The 15688-nt window shown below is 47.3% G+C and overlaps 1 protein-coding gene and 1 pseudogene across 1 annotated transcript; both read left to right on the forward strand.

Annotated features, from left to right (window-relative positions):
• Positions 1-11862: 11862 nt before the first annotated feature.
• Positions 11863-13708, forward strand: LOC123065566 (ERI1 exoribonuclease 2). The gene is made up of 2 exons (XM_044488819.1): positions 11863-12420; positions 12936-13708. The coding sequence occupies exons 1-2, from the start codon at positions 12036-12038 to the stop codon at positions 13487-13489; spliced, it is 939 nt and encodes a 312-aa protein (XP_044344754.1). The 5' UTR covers positions 11863-12035; the 3' UTR covers positions 13490-13708.
• A 1045-nt stretch (positions 13709-14753) lies between these two features.
• Positions 14754-15464, forward strand: LOC123070488 (farnesyl pyrophosphate synthase-like; annotated as a pseudogene).
• Positions 15465-15688: the final 224 nt, after the last annotated feature.

Consider the following 15688-nt stretch of genomic DNA (forward strand, 5'->3'; position numbering starts at 1 on the left):
TGGTAGTATCACTAGTTCGCACTAGCTGTGTCGTCTATCGTCCCGCGTGACTCGTGGGATATGACCTAGTTTGTACTCTTTCCGGAGGTGTAGAAAAATAATGTATAGGAGCTTGGGATGCCTCCGATGAGATGTAATCCTCTTTTCACCGTAATAGTACTTTGTTTGGTCTTGTACTAAACCCTGTATGGTGTGTATGACGATGGAATAAAGAAGCAGTTTCTGTATCTACCATGTCATACGGATGATCATCTTGCATTTCGAGTTATTCCTTACATTCTGTATCCTATGTCGGAATTTTATCATTCTGACTAAATCATTGTCTTGTTTTCCTAGGATGGTCAACACGCGCACTAACCCTGCTCCTCAAGAGCAGGCCGAAGGCAGTGAAGTCAGGAATGCAAATCTGCCTCGTCCTCCTTCCCTAGCCGAGGTTATGATGGAAGCCGAAAGAAACAAGCGGGAGACCAACCGTTTGTTGGAGCGTATTGAACAGAACACAGCACACCATCAGAGGTCTAACGTGGTGTCACTCAGTGATTTTATCAAGTTACATCCACCCACGTTCCACCACTCCGTCGAGCCTCTCGACGCTGATGACTGGCTTCGCAGTATCTCCCACAAGCTGCGTTCCGCGCTAGTAGCTGAGGCTGACAAGGTCACCTTTGCTGCATATCATCTTGAAGGCCCCGCCAGTCTATGGTGGGAGAATTATGGAGCTATGCACCCAGCGGGCCATGTCACTACTTGGGCTGAATTCAGCGAGGCTTTCCGTGAACATCACATTCCGAAGGGTCTCATGGACCGTAAACGTGAGGAATTTTGCAATTTCACCCAAGGCCGACTCTCTATGGATGCTTACAGCAGGGAGTTTGGTAACCTCGCACGATATGCAACTGAGGAAGTTTCTACTGATGCCAAGAAGCAAGCAAGGTTCCGTAAGGGACTTAGTCCTGAGCTTCGCCGCGACCTCCGTCTGCATGAGTGCACATCTTTTCAGAAACTTGTTAACAAGGCCATCAGTGCTGAAACTGGTCAGACTGATTATGACGCAACACGCAAGCATGGCCGTGACATGGGTTCCTCATCCGGTGCTGGTCCTCAGAAGTGCCGCGTGTGGGTGCCCAACACCGCCCTGCCACCCAGGTTCACACCGAGGCCATCTTTCTAGGCGCCTCGCCCTGTTCAACAGTCTGCACCAGCCAAGCCCTATGGGGGTCCAACCAACAATGCTCCCCCACGTACCAATTCCGTGACTTGTTTCAAGTGTGGGGAATCTGGCCACTATATGCGTGAGTGTCCCCAGACCAACCCCAACCAATCTGCTAAAGCTGTTGGCCGTGGCAAGCCGACAGGGAAAGTGTTCCACGCCAAGCCGGCCACCGCTACACGTGGCCATGTCAACTGTATCTCTGCCGAAGAAGCTCAAGAGGATCCCAACGTCGTTCTCGGTACGCTCCTTGTTAATTGCCATCCGGCATCTGTTCTTTTCGATACAGGAGCCTCTCATTCATTTATATCCGAGAACTATGCTCGTTTGCATAACACCGCATTCTGTGACATGCCATCCACTATGGAAATTTCTACTCCTGGTTCTAGATGGCAGACCTCCAGGGTAAGTTATGGAAATGAAATCCAAGTCGACAGACTTGTTTTCCTTGCATCTTTGATAGCTCTCAAATTTTCAGATATTAATATCATTTTGGGTATGGACTGGATGTTAGCTCATCATGCCAAAATTGATTGCTTCTCTAGGACTGTTCAACTCACTCACCCTTCGGGCAAGATAGTCAATGTCTTGACCCGATTAGCCAAGCGACAATTATATTCTCTTAACACCAGCCCTTTGCCAGACCTTGAGGACGTTCCGGTAGTCCGTGACTTCCCGGATGTCTTCCCAGAGGAATTGCCAGGTGTTCCACCTGACAGGGATGTTGAGTTCGTAATAGACCTCATTCCAGGAACCGTTCCGATTGCTAGAAGACCCTATAAGATGGCACCACTAGAACTAGCCAAGCTTAAGAAACAACTCGATGAGTCCTTGAAAAAGGGTTTCATCCGACCTAGCTCATCTCTGTGGGCTTGCCCCGTCCTATTCGTCAAGAAGAAGGATGGTACGGACCGGATGGTTGTAGATTATCGACCTGTCAATTTGGTCACAATCAAGAACAAATATCCGCTCCCCAGGATCAACGACCTGTATGATCAGCTCGCTGGATCCTCAGTCTTCTCCAAGATGGATTTGAGGTTGGGCTACCATCAAATCAAAATCAGAAACGGGGACATTCCTAAAATGGCCTTTGTTACTCGTTATGGCCAATACGAGTACACCGTCATGTCCTTCGGCTTAACCAACGCTCCAGCCACCTTTTCTCGGTTAATGAACTCAATCTTCATGGAGTATTTGGATAAATTCGTCGTAGTTTATCTTGATGATATACTCATCTACTCCAAGAACGAGGAAGAACATGCCGAACATCTAAGGCTAGTGTTGAAGAAACTTCGAGAGCATCGTCTTTATGCCAAATTTTCTAAATGTGAATTCTGGTTATCGGAAGTGACCTATCTGGGTCATGTAATATCTGGTAAAGGTATTGCTGTTAACCCTGAGCGAGTTCAAGCCGTCCTTAATTGGACTCCACCTGAATCGGTCAAGCAAGTTCGGAGTTTTCTGGGCTTAGCGAGCTATTGTCGTCGCTTTGTCGAAAACTTCTCCAAAGTTGCTAAACCTCTAACCGAACTCCTCAAGAAAGATAAGAAGTTCGAATGGACTCCACAATGTGAGCATAGCTTTCAGGAACTGAAAAGACGCCTGACTTCTGCTCCCGTACTGGTACCGCCAGACTTCTCCAAGGACTTTGTTATCTATTGCGACGCCTCGCGACAAGGACTAGGTTGCATTCTCATGCAAGATCGACACGTAATTGCTTACGCTTCACGGCAATTGCATCCACATGAGGAGAATTATCCTACTCATGATCTAGAGCTTGCAGCCGTAGTCTATGCACTTAAGACCTGGCGACATTACCTCCTCGGTAACCGTTGCGAAATATTCACCGATCACCAAAGTCTGAAGTACATTTTCACCCAACCGGATTTGAATCTCGGGCAAAGACGTTGGGTTGAGTTGATCACAGATTTTCGACTTAGGAATAACTTACACCCCAGGGAAAGTCAACGTCATGGCTGATGCGCTAAGTCGTAAATCTTATTGTAACAACCTAATGCTACAACAAAGTCAACCGCTTCTCCATGAGGAATTTCGGAAGCTTAACCTTCACATTGTTCCTCAAGGTTTTCTTTCCACCTTGGTGGCGAAACCTACCCTTACGGACCAGATCATCAAAGCACAGAAGGTAGATCCGGGAATCTCCCGCATCAAGAGAAACATCAAGAAAGGAATTGCGAATTGTTTCTCCATTAATGATCAAGGGGTCGTATACTTCGGGAATCGACTAGTGGTTCCCAAAGTGCGAAACCTGAGGCGATTGATCCTTAAGAAGGCTCATGAATCTCCTCTCACCATTCATCCCGGTAGTACTAAGATGTATCAGGACCTACGCCTGAGGTTCTGGTGGACTAGGTTAAAGAGAGAAATTGCTCAGTATATTGCTAATTGCGACGTCTGTCGTCGTGTAAAAGCAGAGCATCAACGGCCTGCTGGCACCCTTCAACCCTTAGCTATTCCTGAATGGAAATGGGATAAAATTGGTATGGATTTCATTACCGGTTTTCCCAGGACCAAGAGAGGGAATAATGCTATCTTCGTCGTTGTCGATCGTCTTTCCAAAGTAGCCCATTTCCTACCTGTTCGTGAGAGTATAACCGCTAGTCAATTGGCAGACTTATACATCTCCCGGATAGTGTCTCTCCATGGTGTTCCTTTGGAAATTAACTCGGATCGAGGAAGTATTTTCACCTCTCGATTTTGGGAAAGTTTCCAAAATGCTATGGGAACCCGTCTCTCCTTTAGCACCGCTTTCCACCCTCAGTCGAGTGGTCAAGTGGAACGCGTCAACCAGATTCTAGAAGACATGCTTCGAGCCTCTGTTATCTCATTCGGAATGGGTTGGGAGAAGTGCCTTCCATTTGCCGAATTCGCTTACAACAACAGCTATCAATCTAGCTTGGGTAAAGCCCCTTTTGAAGTTCTCTATGGACGACGGTGTCGAACACCCCTTAACTGGTCAGAGACCGGGGAAAGACAATTCTTTGGCCCGGATATGATTCAGGAAGCAGAAGAACAAGTTCGCATCGTTCGTGAAAAGTTGAAAACAGCCCAATCTCGTCAAAAGAGTCAATATGACCGAAAACATAAGGCTATGACTTTCGAGGTTGATGAGAAGGCTTACCTTCGGGTTACCCCTCTGAAGGGAACCCATCGTTTCGGTATCAAAGGCAAATTGGCTCCTCGTTACATTGGACCTTTTCGCATTCTCGCTAAACGAGGAGAAGTTGCCTACCAGTTGGAACTACCTCCGCACCTCTCCAGAGTCCACGATGTCTTCCATGTTTCTCAACTCAGGCGTTGCTTCTCGGATCCTATCCGTGGAGTGGACTACGAAACGCTTGATCTCCAAGATAATCTTACATATCGAGAGTACCCCATCCGTATCCTCGATCAGGCCGAGCGTTCCACTCGACGTCATAATATCAAGTTTCTCAAAGTACAATGGTCGCACCATTCTGAGGATGAAGCAACTTGGGAAAGGGAGGATCGTCTTCGACTTGAGTATCCCGCCTTCTTTCCGGAGGAACCCAAATCTCGGGACGAGATTCTTTTGAGTGGGGGTGAGTTGTCACATCCTAGTTAGCCATGCATTAGAGTGTTGCATCATGTTTACTCTTTCATCAGAAACCTGAAATGGGGATGACAGAACCCCCAGTCCCCTCTGAAACCAATTAGGGTTTACTAAAAACTTTTTCAATGAACCTGAAATGCCTTTCTAAAATGCCCATCATTTTTGTCTTGGTTCAGAACCTCTGCCAAAAGTGATGCACATTTTCCTAGGCCATCTTAGGGTTTTTGAATTAAATCATAAATATTTGAATTTGGGCATTTAAAATTATATAAAATATTTAAATGCTCAAATATCTCCAAACTAAAATGTTTCATGTTGGAAATAATCCAACTATGGACCAGGAGTAGTTTGGTGATTTTAGGAGTTGCCTAAGTATTTTATTTAATTCAACAAAGTTGCAGAAGTATTAAAAAAACAGAAAACAGAAAAAATGGAAAAACTTACCTGGCGCCCAGCACCCGGCCCACCTGTCGGCCCAGCCCAGCACCGCTCCAGCAAGCTGCTTGCCAGCCAGGCAGGCAGGCAGGTGCCCGACGGCGACCGCAGCGTGCGCCACGCACCTGCTCGCCGCCTCGCCGCTCCCCTCGCCCGGTGACGTCGTGGACCGGCCTCCCTCGCTCCCCCGAACCCCCCAGACACCCCCTCCTCTCTCCAGCTCCTCCCCCTCGCGCTCCCCCGCCATGACCGACGCCACCATCGCCGTGCCGTCGCCGTAGTCGTGCTCCCCGCCGCCCGTGCGTCCTTTCATCGTGTCCAGGAGCTCCGCCGCTGTCCACTCCATCGAGCAAGCCGAGCCCCGAGCGCTCGCAATGCCCGAGTCCACCGCAACGACCTCGCCTGAACCGCCATCGCCGGAGATCCCCTTCAACGCCGTCGTTGCTCCGGTCCATCCCCGGCCGCACCAAGGGCCTCGTCGCACTCACTGTGAGCTTGGCCATCTTCCCCCCCTTTCTTTTCTTGCTCCCGAGCCATGTAGCAACCTCCCGGAGCTCAACCGCACCCACCGCCGTGGAGGTCGTCGCCGACGTGCTCCCGGTCACCCTCCGACCACTCCACGGTGTCCATCTTACTCACCGTGTCACGTAGCACCTAGCTAGCTACTCCCCGCGCCTCACTGACCCCTCTAGCATCAAGTTCGCCTTCGGCCGAACCCCGGTGGCCGCCAAAGTCGTCGACGGCGCCAACTCCGGCCACCCCGACCCCAACGGACTCCACCAAGAGCTGCGGCTCGTCCTCAGCTCCACTCCGGTGGTCTCCGCGACCCATTTGGTGGCCGAAACAGCCAAAACCACTTCCGCCGCCGCGTCGGGCTCGCCGGCGGCTAAACGCCGTTGCAGCCGACCCGGGTTTGATCACGGGTGGGCCCTGGTTGACTCCCCTGAGTCAATGACGGGTGGGGCCCAGCCCTGTTAATTAAACAGGTTTAGTTTTATTTAAACTTTAATTAAATTAATCACCCTGACACGCGGGACCCACTGTCAGGTTTGACCTGGACATGTTCCGTTGACCGGCTGATGTCACACTGACGTCAGGCTGACGCAATAATTGTTTTTTTGGAATTAATCTAATATAGGAAATTCCAGAATATAGTTTAAACTTTAAAAATTCATAACTTTTATTCTGTAACTCCAAATCAGACAGATTATATATGAAAAATGATCAGAAAAATCCAATCTATCCATCTGTACTATTTTCATGCATGATTAAATAAGTTAACTTGATGTTTAATGCAGAACAAGGAAAAACACTTTAAAGGGCCATGTTTGAGTTTGAAATTTGAATCTTTGATTCAAATTGGTTCAAACCCTTCTGGTCTTAGTTGCATTAGCCCAACACATTCATATTGCTATGTTTCATGCATGCATCATATTGTTGCACATTGTTTGGTGATGGTTGTGTATCGGTGTTCTTTGCGGCAGGTTCTGCCACCGAGGAGTATCGTGATTACCCTAACAAAGAACCGTATCAGTGCATCGAACCATCAGGCAAGCAACCAACCATTTGATCATATCGATACAATCCCATGTTCTCGCTCCTGCTCTCTTTTACTGCATTAAGACAACGCATTTCAAACTACTGTGTGCTACGGTAGTTGAACCCACTTCCTCTGCATGACCTGTCATTGCCACAGTAACTAGATGAAACCCACTAGCATGTGTAGGAGTTGATTGAGCCATATGTATGTGTTGTTCCTACCTTGCTATGCCTGCTATGCTTAGAGTCGTGTCAGGTCTGGTTCATCTGGGTGATGGGCTAGAGTGAAATGATTATGTCGGTAATGGGAGTGGTGTGGTGAACACGATTTGGTAAAGGTATCGATGAGAGGCCATGTAGGAGTACATGGTGGGTTGTTTCATTGAAGCCGACCTTAAGCACTGAGATCTGTATGTGTGATTTAAGAACCAGCTACTACCATGCATTGGGCCCGAAACCAATGGACCCTCTCGGCTTCTTATTCACCCTAGTTCTCCGTCCAGGAGTTGCAAGTAGTTTCTAGTGTTTGTAGTCTACTGGAGGCCGTGGACAGCGCTGACCGTAGGGGTGGGCTATGATGCGGTAGGTACGTGGCCGGGTGTACCGAATACCCGTTAGGTATCTCGGGAACCCTGTTCACATCGTTCGGGGCCGTATGGGAAACCTCGGCCGGACTCCCTGCGGATGGAACCTGGATAGGCGATAAACCTGGACTAGAGGCTTAGGTGGTTAGGTAGGTCGTGGCCGACACCCACGTTGGGCTTCCGCTTGAAGGTTGCCGAGTACATGTCGTGTAAACGACGGTAAGTGGTGAGAGCATGTATGAAGAAGTACACCCCTGCGGGGTTATCATGATCTATTCGAATAGCCGTGTCCGCGGTAAAGGACTACTTGGTTGCCTATACAGTTCATAGACAAGTAAATGGAAACTACTAAAAGCCGCAAGATAAGTGTGAGTGCCGAGGATGGCTCTTCCGTAGGAAGACGGAGGTGGATCCTCGGTAGTGTATTGAAGTGGTGAGTAGTGGACTCGTGTACGCAAAACCATTTCAAGTTGGAGTCTCGTAGGATAGTCTAGCCAAGAGTCAAAGCTGGCTTGCTGCAATAACTCCACCACCCCTTCTTGATAATGTGCATGTATGTAGGATCTGATGTAAGTCTTGCTGAGTACCTTTGTACTCATGTTGCTATAATTTACATTTTTACAGAAGACGCTGCAACCCCTTCTGATGGGTTCTTCGTAGACGTTGACATCAATGAGTAGGCTAAGGCCCAGGTGGTGATCCTGAGCTTGTGAAGGACCTCGTAGTATAGCTAGGCTTTCCAAGCCTCTTTTATTTTGCTAGTTGTCTGTACCCAGACAAGCTACTTCCGCTGCTGGTTTGTATGACTGTATGACTTGAATGCTGGGTCGTGTGACCCATATCTATGTGTATGCTATGTATGGCTCTCTGAGCCTTAAATAAAGTACTTGTGTCGTAGAGTCATGTTGTGATGTCATGTTGTATTTGCACATATCGAGCATATTGTGTGTATGTTATTGAAATGCTTGGTATGTGTGGGATCTGACTATCTAGTTGTTTATCTTTAGTAGCCTCTCTTACCGGGAAATGTCTCCTAGTGTTACCGCTGAGCCATGGTAGCTTGCTACTGCTCTGGAACACTTAGGCTGGCCGGCATATGTCCTTCTTCGTTCCTGTGTCTGTCCCTTCGGGGAAATGTCACGCATTGAGTACCGGAGTCCTGTTAGCCCGCTACAGCCCAGTTTACCGGAGTCCTGCTAGCCCAATGCTACAGCCCGGACCCACTTGCTGATGACCGACACGTTCGAAGCTGGGTCATGGATGCCTGTCCCTGTAAGTCTGTGCCACTTTGGGTTTACGACTAGTCATGTCAGCCCGGGCTCCTTATCATATGGATGCTAGCGACACTATCATATACGTGAGCCAAAAGGCGCAAACGGTCCCGGGCAAAGGTAAGGCGACACCCGTGGGGATACCGTGCGTGAGGCCGCAAAGTGATATGAGGTGTTACCGGCTAGATCGATGTGACATCGAGTCGGGGTCCTGACATTTATGATCATCCAGTTATGTTGTGATGTTTGAGAGCACACAAGGTATTCCTCCGGTATCCTGGAGTTGCATGATCTCATAGTCGAAGGAATATGTATTTGACATTAAGAAATCAATAGCAATAAATTAAACGATCACATGCTAAGCTAACGGATGGACTTGTCCATGACATCATTCTCCTAATGATATGATCTTGTTATCAAATGACAACTCATGTCTACGGTTAGGAAGCCTTAACCATCTTTGATCAACGAGCTAGTCTACTAGAGGCTCACTAGGGACATGGTATTTGTTTATGTATCCACACATATATTTAAGTTTCCGATCAATACAATTCTAGCATGAATAATAAACCTCTTTCATGAATAAGGAAATATAATAATAGTAGTAGTAGTAGTAATAATAATAATAATAACTTTATTATTGCCTCTAGGGCATATTTCCATCACGTCGAGCTATCCACTGTCCCTGCCATGGTAAGTTCAAAAAAAAGTTACTGTTCTACAACAAATGAAAAAGTGAGCGGGCAGGTGACACACATGCATGATGGCAAAAAAACAAAGCAGTACACCATGGCTTTATCATACAAAAATTCCATAAGAAAATCTAGAGAACGTGGTCCATTGGCATGGCAAAATGATCTCTAACAAATGAATAGCAATTTACCATGGTCTATGAAAATTCTTAGCAAAATCATATCAAAATTTGCCATGGCAACTATTCACTAAAACAAAAAACAAAAGATGATAGCTATGAAAATTTGCCATGGCAACTATTCACTAAAACAAAAAACAAAAGATGGTAGCTATGAAAGTTTGCCATGCCAATTGATGATAATTTGCCATGGCAAACGATCTACAATTTTTGACGATAATTTGCCATGACAAACAATCTACAATTCATAGTGATTAGCCATGGTATATGAATTAAACAATGTCTAATTCATGACAAATGTAGAAAATGGTATATATTATAGATCATTTGTCATGGAAATTTTAGAGATCTCTAATTATAGATCTATAATAGATGGCAAATTTAGAGAACATACATGGCAAAACAATCTTTAAAAATGAATAGAAATTTGCTATGGTCTATGAAAATTCATAGCAAATTCGTAGCTATTTTGCCATGGCAACTATTTACAATGAAACAAAAGATGGTAGCTACAATTGGCCAATTTCAATTGATGTTAATTTGCTTTGTTTCTGCACAAAATACAAGATAGCAGCAACAATCAAAATAGTCAGCCAAAAAATACAAATCAGTCACACTCAAAATGAAACTATCATGGACCGTCAGTAAATCGACACTAAATGAGAGCCGAAGTAGAAGTGGCTCCTTTCCATTTAGCAATTCAACGGGGAGGTGTCTGTTTGCTCGTAGGTACAACTACTCGAACTTGTCGAGGCGCCAGAAGACGAGCTTGAGGAAGAGGCACCAGAGCTTCTTCTTCTGCCCATCGATGCAGCACCACCGCCCCAAGCGCCTGCCCTATCGCGTCCTGCACCACCGCTTTCCTCGTGTCGTTGCCCCAGGTTGACGCACCACCGCACCCACCCCACGTGGACCACCACCACAGCGGATCCGCCACCACCACCCCACAACTACAACAGCCACCTAGCCATCCTCTAAGTGGAAGGGACATGGCAGGGGCAGTGGAGAGCTCGTCGCGCTTCTCCGTAGGCTTCAATGTATCAGAAATAGAGGGGCGAGTTGGTGCTCGTCTGCCTGTGCACTCCGCGCCTCCACGTCGGGGCAACATTGCCCCATTCGCCCACCTCCATTCCGGGAGACGCGAGCCGCCCGCCGGATCTCCTTCGCTCTGCCGCCTCACGGCGATAGCCGGCGGGCCATCAGAGCCTCATGCCGCGCCAATTCTCCTCCTCCCGGCATTCTCTCTCCCTCTCTCTCTCTCTCACTCACTCACCTATGGTTCTTCTCTATCCTCTATGCAGCGCCGCCGTTGTGGAGCTCACCTCCGACCTCGCTGAGACGTGCTGGTCTCCGTCTCGATGTGGATGGGAGATGAATGGGGAGGAATGTGGAGAAGTGTGGGGGAGAGATGTCGGGGGGGTGACCCCAGATAGGCCCAAGATGGCAAAGCGACGCTTCAAAACATCGGGGCGGCCGACGCCCTCAGTCTGGCTGCTCCGGCCGGCTCGCATGGGTATTGATTTATAAAATGCCTCAGAGAACAAACATAGCCTAGCATGCAAGCTGCACACGGGTTGAGATGTAAGCTACTCATCTCACGCCACACACACCCATGCCACTACTCATATATAAGGGCACTAATCCACCCATCCATGCCCACGCACTCATTGGGCCATACTTGGCCACTAGAGCATGCATGCTCATCCCGGCCACACACACATGAGGCATGGAGCCCATGGCTCTCCTCTGTGTTCTCCAATACAGCTTCAGGAGCACTCTATACTATCATACATATACCGCATATATATTCAGACATGCAGGAGTAGGGGTATTATCTCTTCGGAGAGCTCCGAACCTGGATAAACCACCGCGTGCTGTTTGCTCAATCCCGTCCCCAGATCTCCACTGCAGTCTTGCCCTCACCTCAAGCCACCCCGTGGCATCTGTCGTCTTGCGTACCCGCCCTCGAGATAACCACGACAAGGGACATGTCGTAATATGGATTAGGAAGTCAATCATCGATTTGCTAGTTCATTCGCTCGGTTCGACCATGTATCGAATGATAAAAAAAACTGATGTGGCTACCTAGTATGCTTTTAGATGCGTGCATCCGAATTGATGGTTAAGACAGCGTCTGACGTCCAACGCTAAAAATCTGGTGTCAGATTTTTAGTGATTCCGAAGAAAAATAAATAGATGGAACAGAAGAGTCAAAACGGGTCTTTACCACAGCCTTAGATTTTATTTTTCCACGAAATCACAGCCTTTGTTTGATTAAAAATGGCGCCAACTGTTCCCGGCGAGCGATTATGAAGAAGATTAAAAAATCGACAGCTGTTCTCCCGGAAGCGCCAACTGTTCCCGTTTTCGACTAGAACGGTGTTTCCTCCGATGTTTTTTTTAAAAAAAATCCGATCCCGAAAGCGCCAACAGTTTCCCGCGAGCGATTACGCAAACCCTAGTTTTCGCTCGCGCGCCCGGTTCATCAGATCTCGAGTTTGCGCCGCGATCCGGCGCACGCATATTGGCGACGATGGCACCGATCATGGAGGCGCGCGGGCTGGGGCAGGGCCATCAGGTGCAGCAAGATTTCGACTTCTTCTTGGTGGTGGACTTCGAGGCGACATGCGAGAAGGACGCGCGGATCTACCCGCAGGAGATCATCGAGTTCCCGGCCGTGCTCGTCGACGGCGCCACCGGCCTCATCCTATCCGCGTTTCGCAGGTACGTTCGCCCCAGACATCGGCCTGTGCTGATCCAGTTTTGCAGGGACCTCACCGGCATCCGGCAGGAGGACGTAGGCGGCGGTGTGGATCTCGGCGAGGCGCTCTGGCTGCACGACGCTTGGCTGAAGGCGGCGACCGCGGGGGCAGGGAACAAGAGACCCGTCCGCTTGGCCGTCGTGACCTGGGGGACTGGGATTGTCGCACCATGCTCGAGTTTGAGTGTCGATTCAAGGGGATCGAGAAGGAATGCAGATTCTGTGAGCTTATGCACCCGGGCCTCATTATCCTAACGCTCCATTGTTGCTTTGAGATCTGTGCTACACAACTACCTTATTACATGAAATTTTCTCTTTTTTGTTCCTCTCATATAAAACATGTCTTGAACTTCAAACTTTGCAGTACAACATAACTTTGTAACTAGAATGTGAGATAAAACTTTCAGATTTTTTTGTCCGACATAAATATGAAAAATAAGATTTTTTTAATCAAATAAATCTCATTTTGTATATTTATGTTGGACCAAAAAATCTGTAAGTTTTATCCCACATTCTACATAGAAAGCTTTGTTGTGCTGCAAAGTTGAAAGTACAAAAACATGTTCTATATGAGAGAAACAAAAAAGAGAAAATTATTTGCACGAATCCTGATGCAGAAATGAGTGGTTGGATAAGGAGTACCCGGGTGCATAGGCTCTAAAACATGTTTTCGGATCGAGAAGCCCTCCTACTTTGATCGCTGGATCAACCTGAGGATCCCCTTCCAGGCGGCGCTCGGCGGCGGAGGGCGGGTCAACCTGCAGGAGGCCGTACGGGCGGCGGGACTGGACTGGGAGGGCCGCCTGCACTGCGGACTCGACGACGCGCGCAACACGGCGCGGCTGCTTGCTGAGATCATGCGGCGCGGGGTCAAGATCACCATCACCGGCTCGCTGGCGCCGCCGCCGCCGCAGCTGCCGATCCAGAAGCAGCCGACTCGCACAAGCCCTTGCGGTGGCTCATCGGTGCTGGCGCCTCCGCCGATCCAGCAGCAGCCGCCTCACACATGGCCTTGCGGTGGCTCATCGGCGCCACCGCTTCTGCCACCGATCCATCAGCAGCAGCTGCCGCAGCGTCACATAAGCCCCTGCGGTGGCTCCTCTGCGACGTGCTTGTGCTACTGCGGGGTGGCGACCAGAGGTGGCGTGGTGCCGGTGCCAGGGCCAGGGCCGATGCAAGTCAACTGCTTCTTTGGGTACGGCAACTGGATGCCGGCCATGGTATAGCTTCGTGTGGACCAGGACCAACTGAGCGAACGAGCCACGGCATGAGACTGAGCAGTGTAGCTCAGCTGTTAGTGTTAAATTGTTAATCCAGTGTAGCCATCAGTGTCAGAGTCTGAGCTGGTTCTACTCTAGTCCTAGTCTAGTGGTCACTGAAATCGAACGTGACCTCAGCAATAGGTGTCTATTCTTCGTGTAATTGGTCTGGATTATTATCATTAATAGTAGATTTGTTTTAGTTAAATACTCCTTCTCCGTGATTTTTTTCAGTATGGATTGACTTTCTAATTAAAATTGAGTAATTGCTGATGAATAAAGAAAGATAAATGTGCAGTGTTAGACCACTGCAAAGAACTCATATGGCAAGACTGGTTAGCATAAATACAGCACAAAGCCTGTGAAAGAAAAGGAGACCATCCTTATTGATAGAAATACAGCACAGAATAGTGATAAGTACTATGAGAGGTAAATCATATGGCAAGGCTGGTTAAGATAAAACTAATTATCATCAAATAATCTATCTTTCACAAAAATAAACAGGTACCCCCAGTACTGAATGTTTTCAAATACAAGCACCTCGATTCACTGTGCTGAACTTTGCTTGCAATGATAGTTCGTTTATCTGTAACAAGATTCCCAATCTCTCTCATGGATTCAGCAAGACCTGTCATGCGTCCTTTGAACTCCTTTTCTTTATAAATGGTTGGTGCGAATATTTTCTCCTTTTCTCGATGATGTTATTGTTATGTAAATATTGGTTTTGTTTCTCCACCTCCTTTAGAGAGTCTGTAGCATTTCTAAATCTGTCATGTAACTCACTCCGATGATCTCCTTTTGACGTACATGCTGCAGAGCTTGCTCCAGTCTGCCGACAATCATATCAAACTCCTTGTTTTTTTCATATATACATAGTCTTGCTTTTCCACTTTATCTGTAAGTAGTAAATCAAGTCGATGGAATAACAAATCCATATGATACATCAAAGCATCCCTATCTAAGTGCTGCCTTTTTCCCTCGATTCATCTCTGTATCAAAATGGGTTATCAAAGCATCCCTGTCTAAGTGCTTCAAATATTACGCATCAGCGAAAGCCGCATCATTCTATTTGCCGATAAAAGAGAATGTCAATTTTACATTTTCTGGCAGCACTAGTTATGATTATCCAGCAGTAAAATTTTGTTAACCTGTTGCAAAGGCCGGTTGTGCACTGCTATTGTCCGGTGGGAGTTTGGATGATTATGTTCAAGCGAAGCACGTCCTAGTTGAAATGGGTGTTTACTTTCAAATTCAGGTAATACCGTTGATAGGCATTTCTCTTGTCACTTGAATACATATTTTCGTCTTGGTATTTATGTTTCAAGAAGTGGTTTTAATAGCCAGATTTCCCTTCCAGGACGATTATCTCGACTGTTTTGGTTTTCCAGAAGTTATGGGCAAGGTAGGTTGATTCGATTCACTTCCTCTGTTTCTGTAAAAAGGATATTAGTACTTGTGCTCTTGGCTGTTTGATTTCTGAAATCATCCTGTCCCAGACTTCAAGTGCTCCTGGCTGTTTGTTCAAGTGCTGGTGCAGTGCGTGTCGATGAGAGGCAAAAGGGCATCCTATTTGTAAGGCACATAAACTGGATCATTCGATAATATTTTGCAGCACACTATCTTAATGTCTGTGATGTCATGCACAGGAAAATTACGGGAAATCAGATCCTGCTTGTGTCGCAAAAGTAAAGACTCAATCTCGAGGTTTCCCTTTTGGTTCAACATAGTGTGACATTTCTTGTTTATTGCATAATTTTCTACTATTATTAAGTTCATTTACTTGCCTGGCACGCCTGTTTATCATCGCTTCAAGAAGGTGTTCTCTGAGTATGAAAGAAAGACTTACGAAAAGCTGATCTCAGACATCGAAGCACAGCCGAATGAAGCTGTGCAAGCTGTGTTGAAATCCTTTTTGCATAAAATCTACAGGAGGAGGAAGTAGGGACATTCTTGCGTACAAAGAGATTGCCGGGTGGAATGAAGTTCTTTCGTGTCCGTGCATGCAAAATGAAAAGCATTACTCCCTCCGAGCCATAAAGTTGTACGTACTAAAGTAGCGACAAGTAATATGGATCAAAGGGAGTAATGCTTATAAATAGTATATCATATTGAATAGCCAGAGTTTTTGCTTTGTATTCGCAAACAATCTGGCTGGGAGCTTGTACT

The sequence above is a fragment of the Triticum aestivum genome, chromosome 3B, assembly GCF_018294505.1.
Source record: "Triticum aestivum cultivar Chinese Spring chromosome 3B, IWGSC CS RefSeq v2.1, whole genome shotgun sequence".
Classification (NCBI taxonomy): Eukaryota; Viridiplantae; Streptophyta; class Magnoliopsida; order Poales; family Poaceae; genus Triticum; species Triticum aestivum.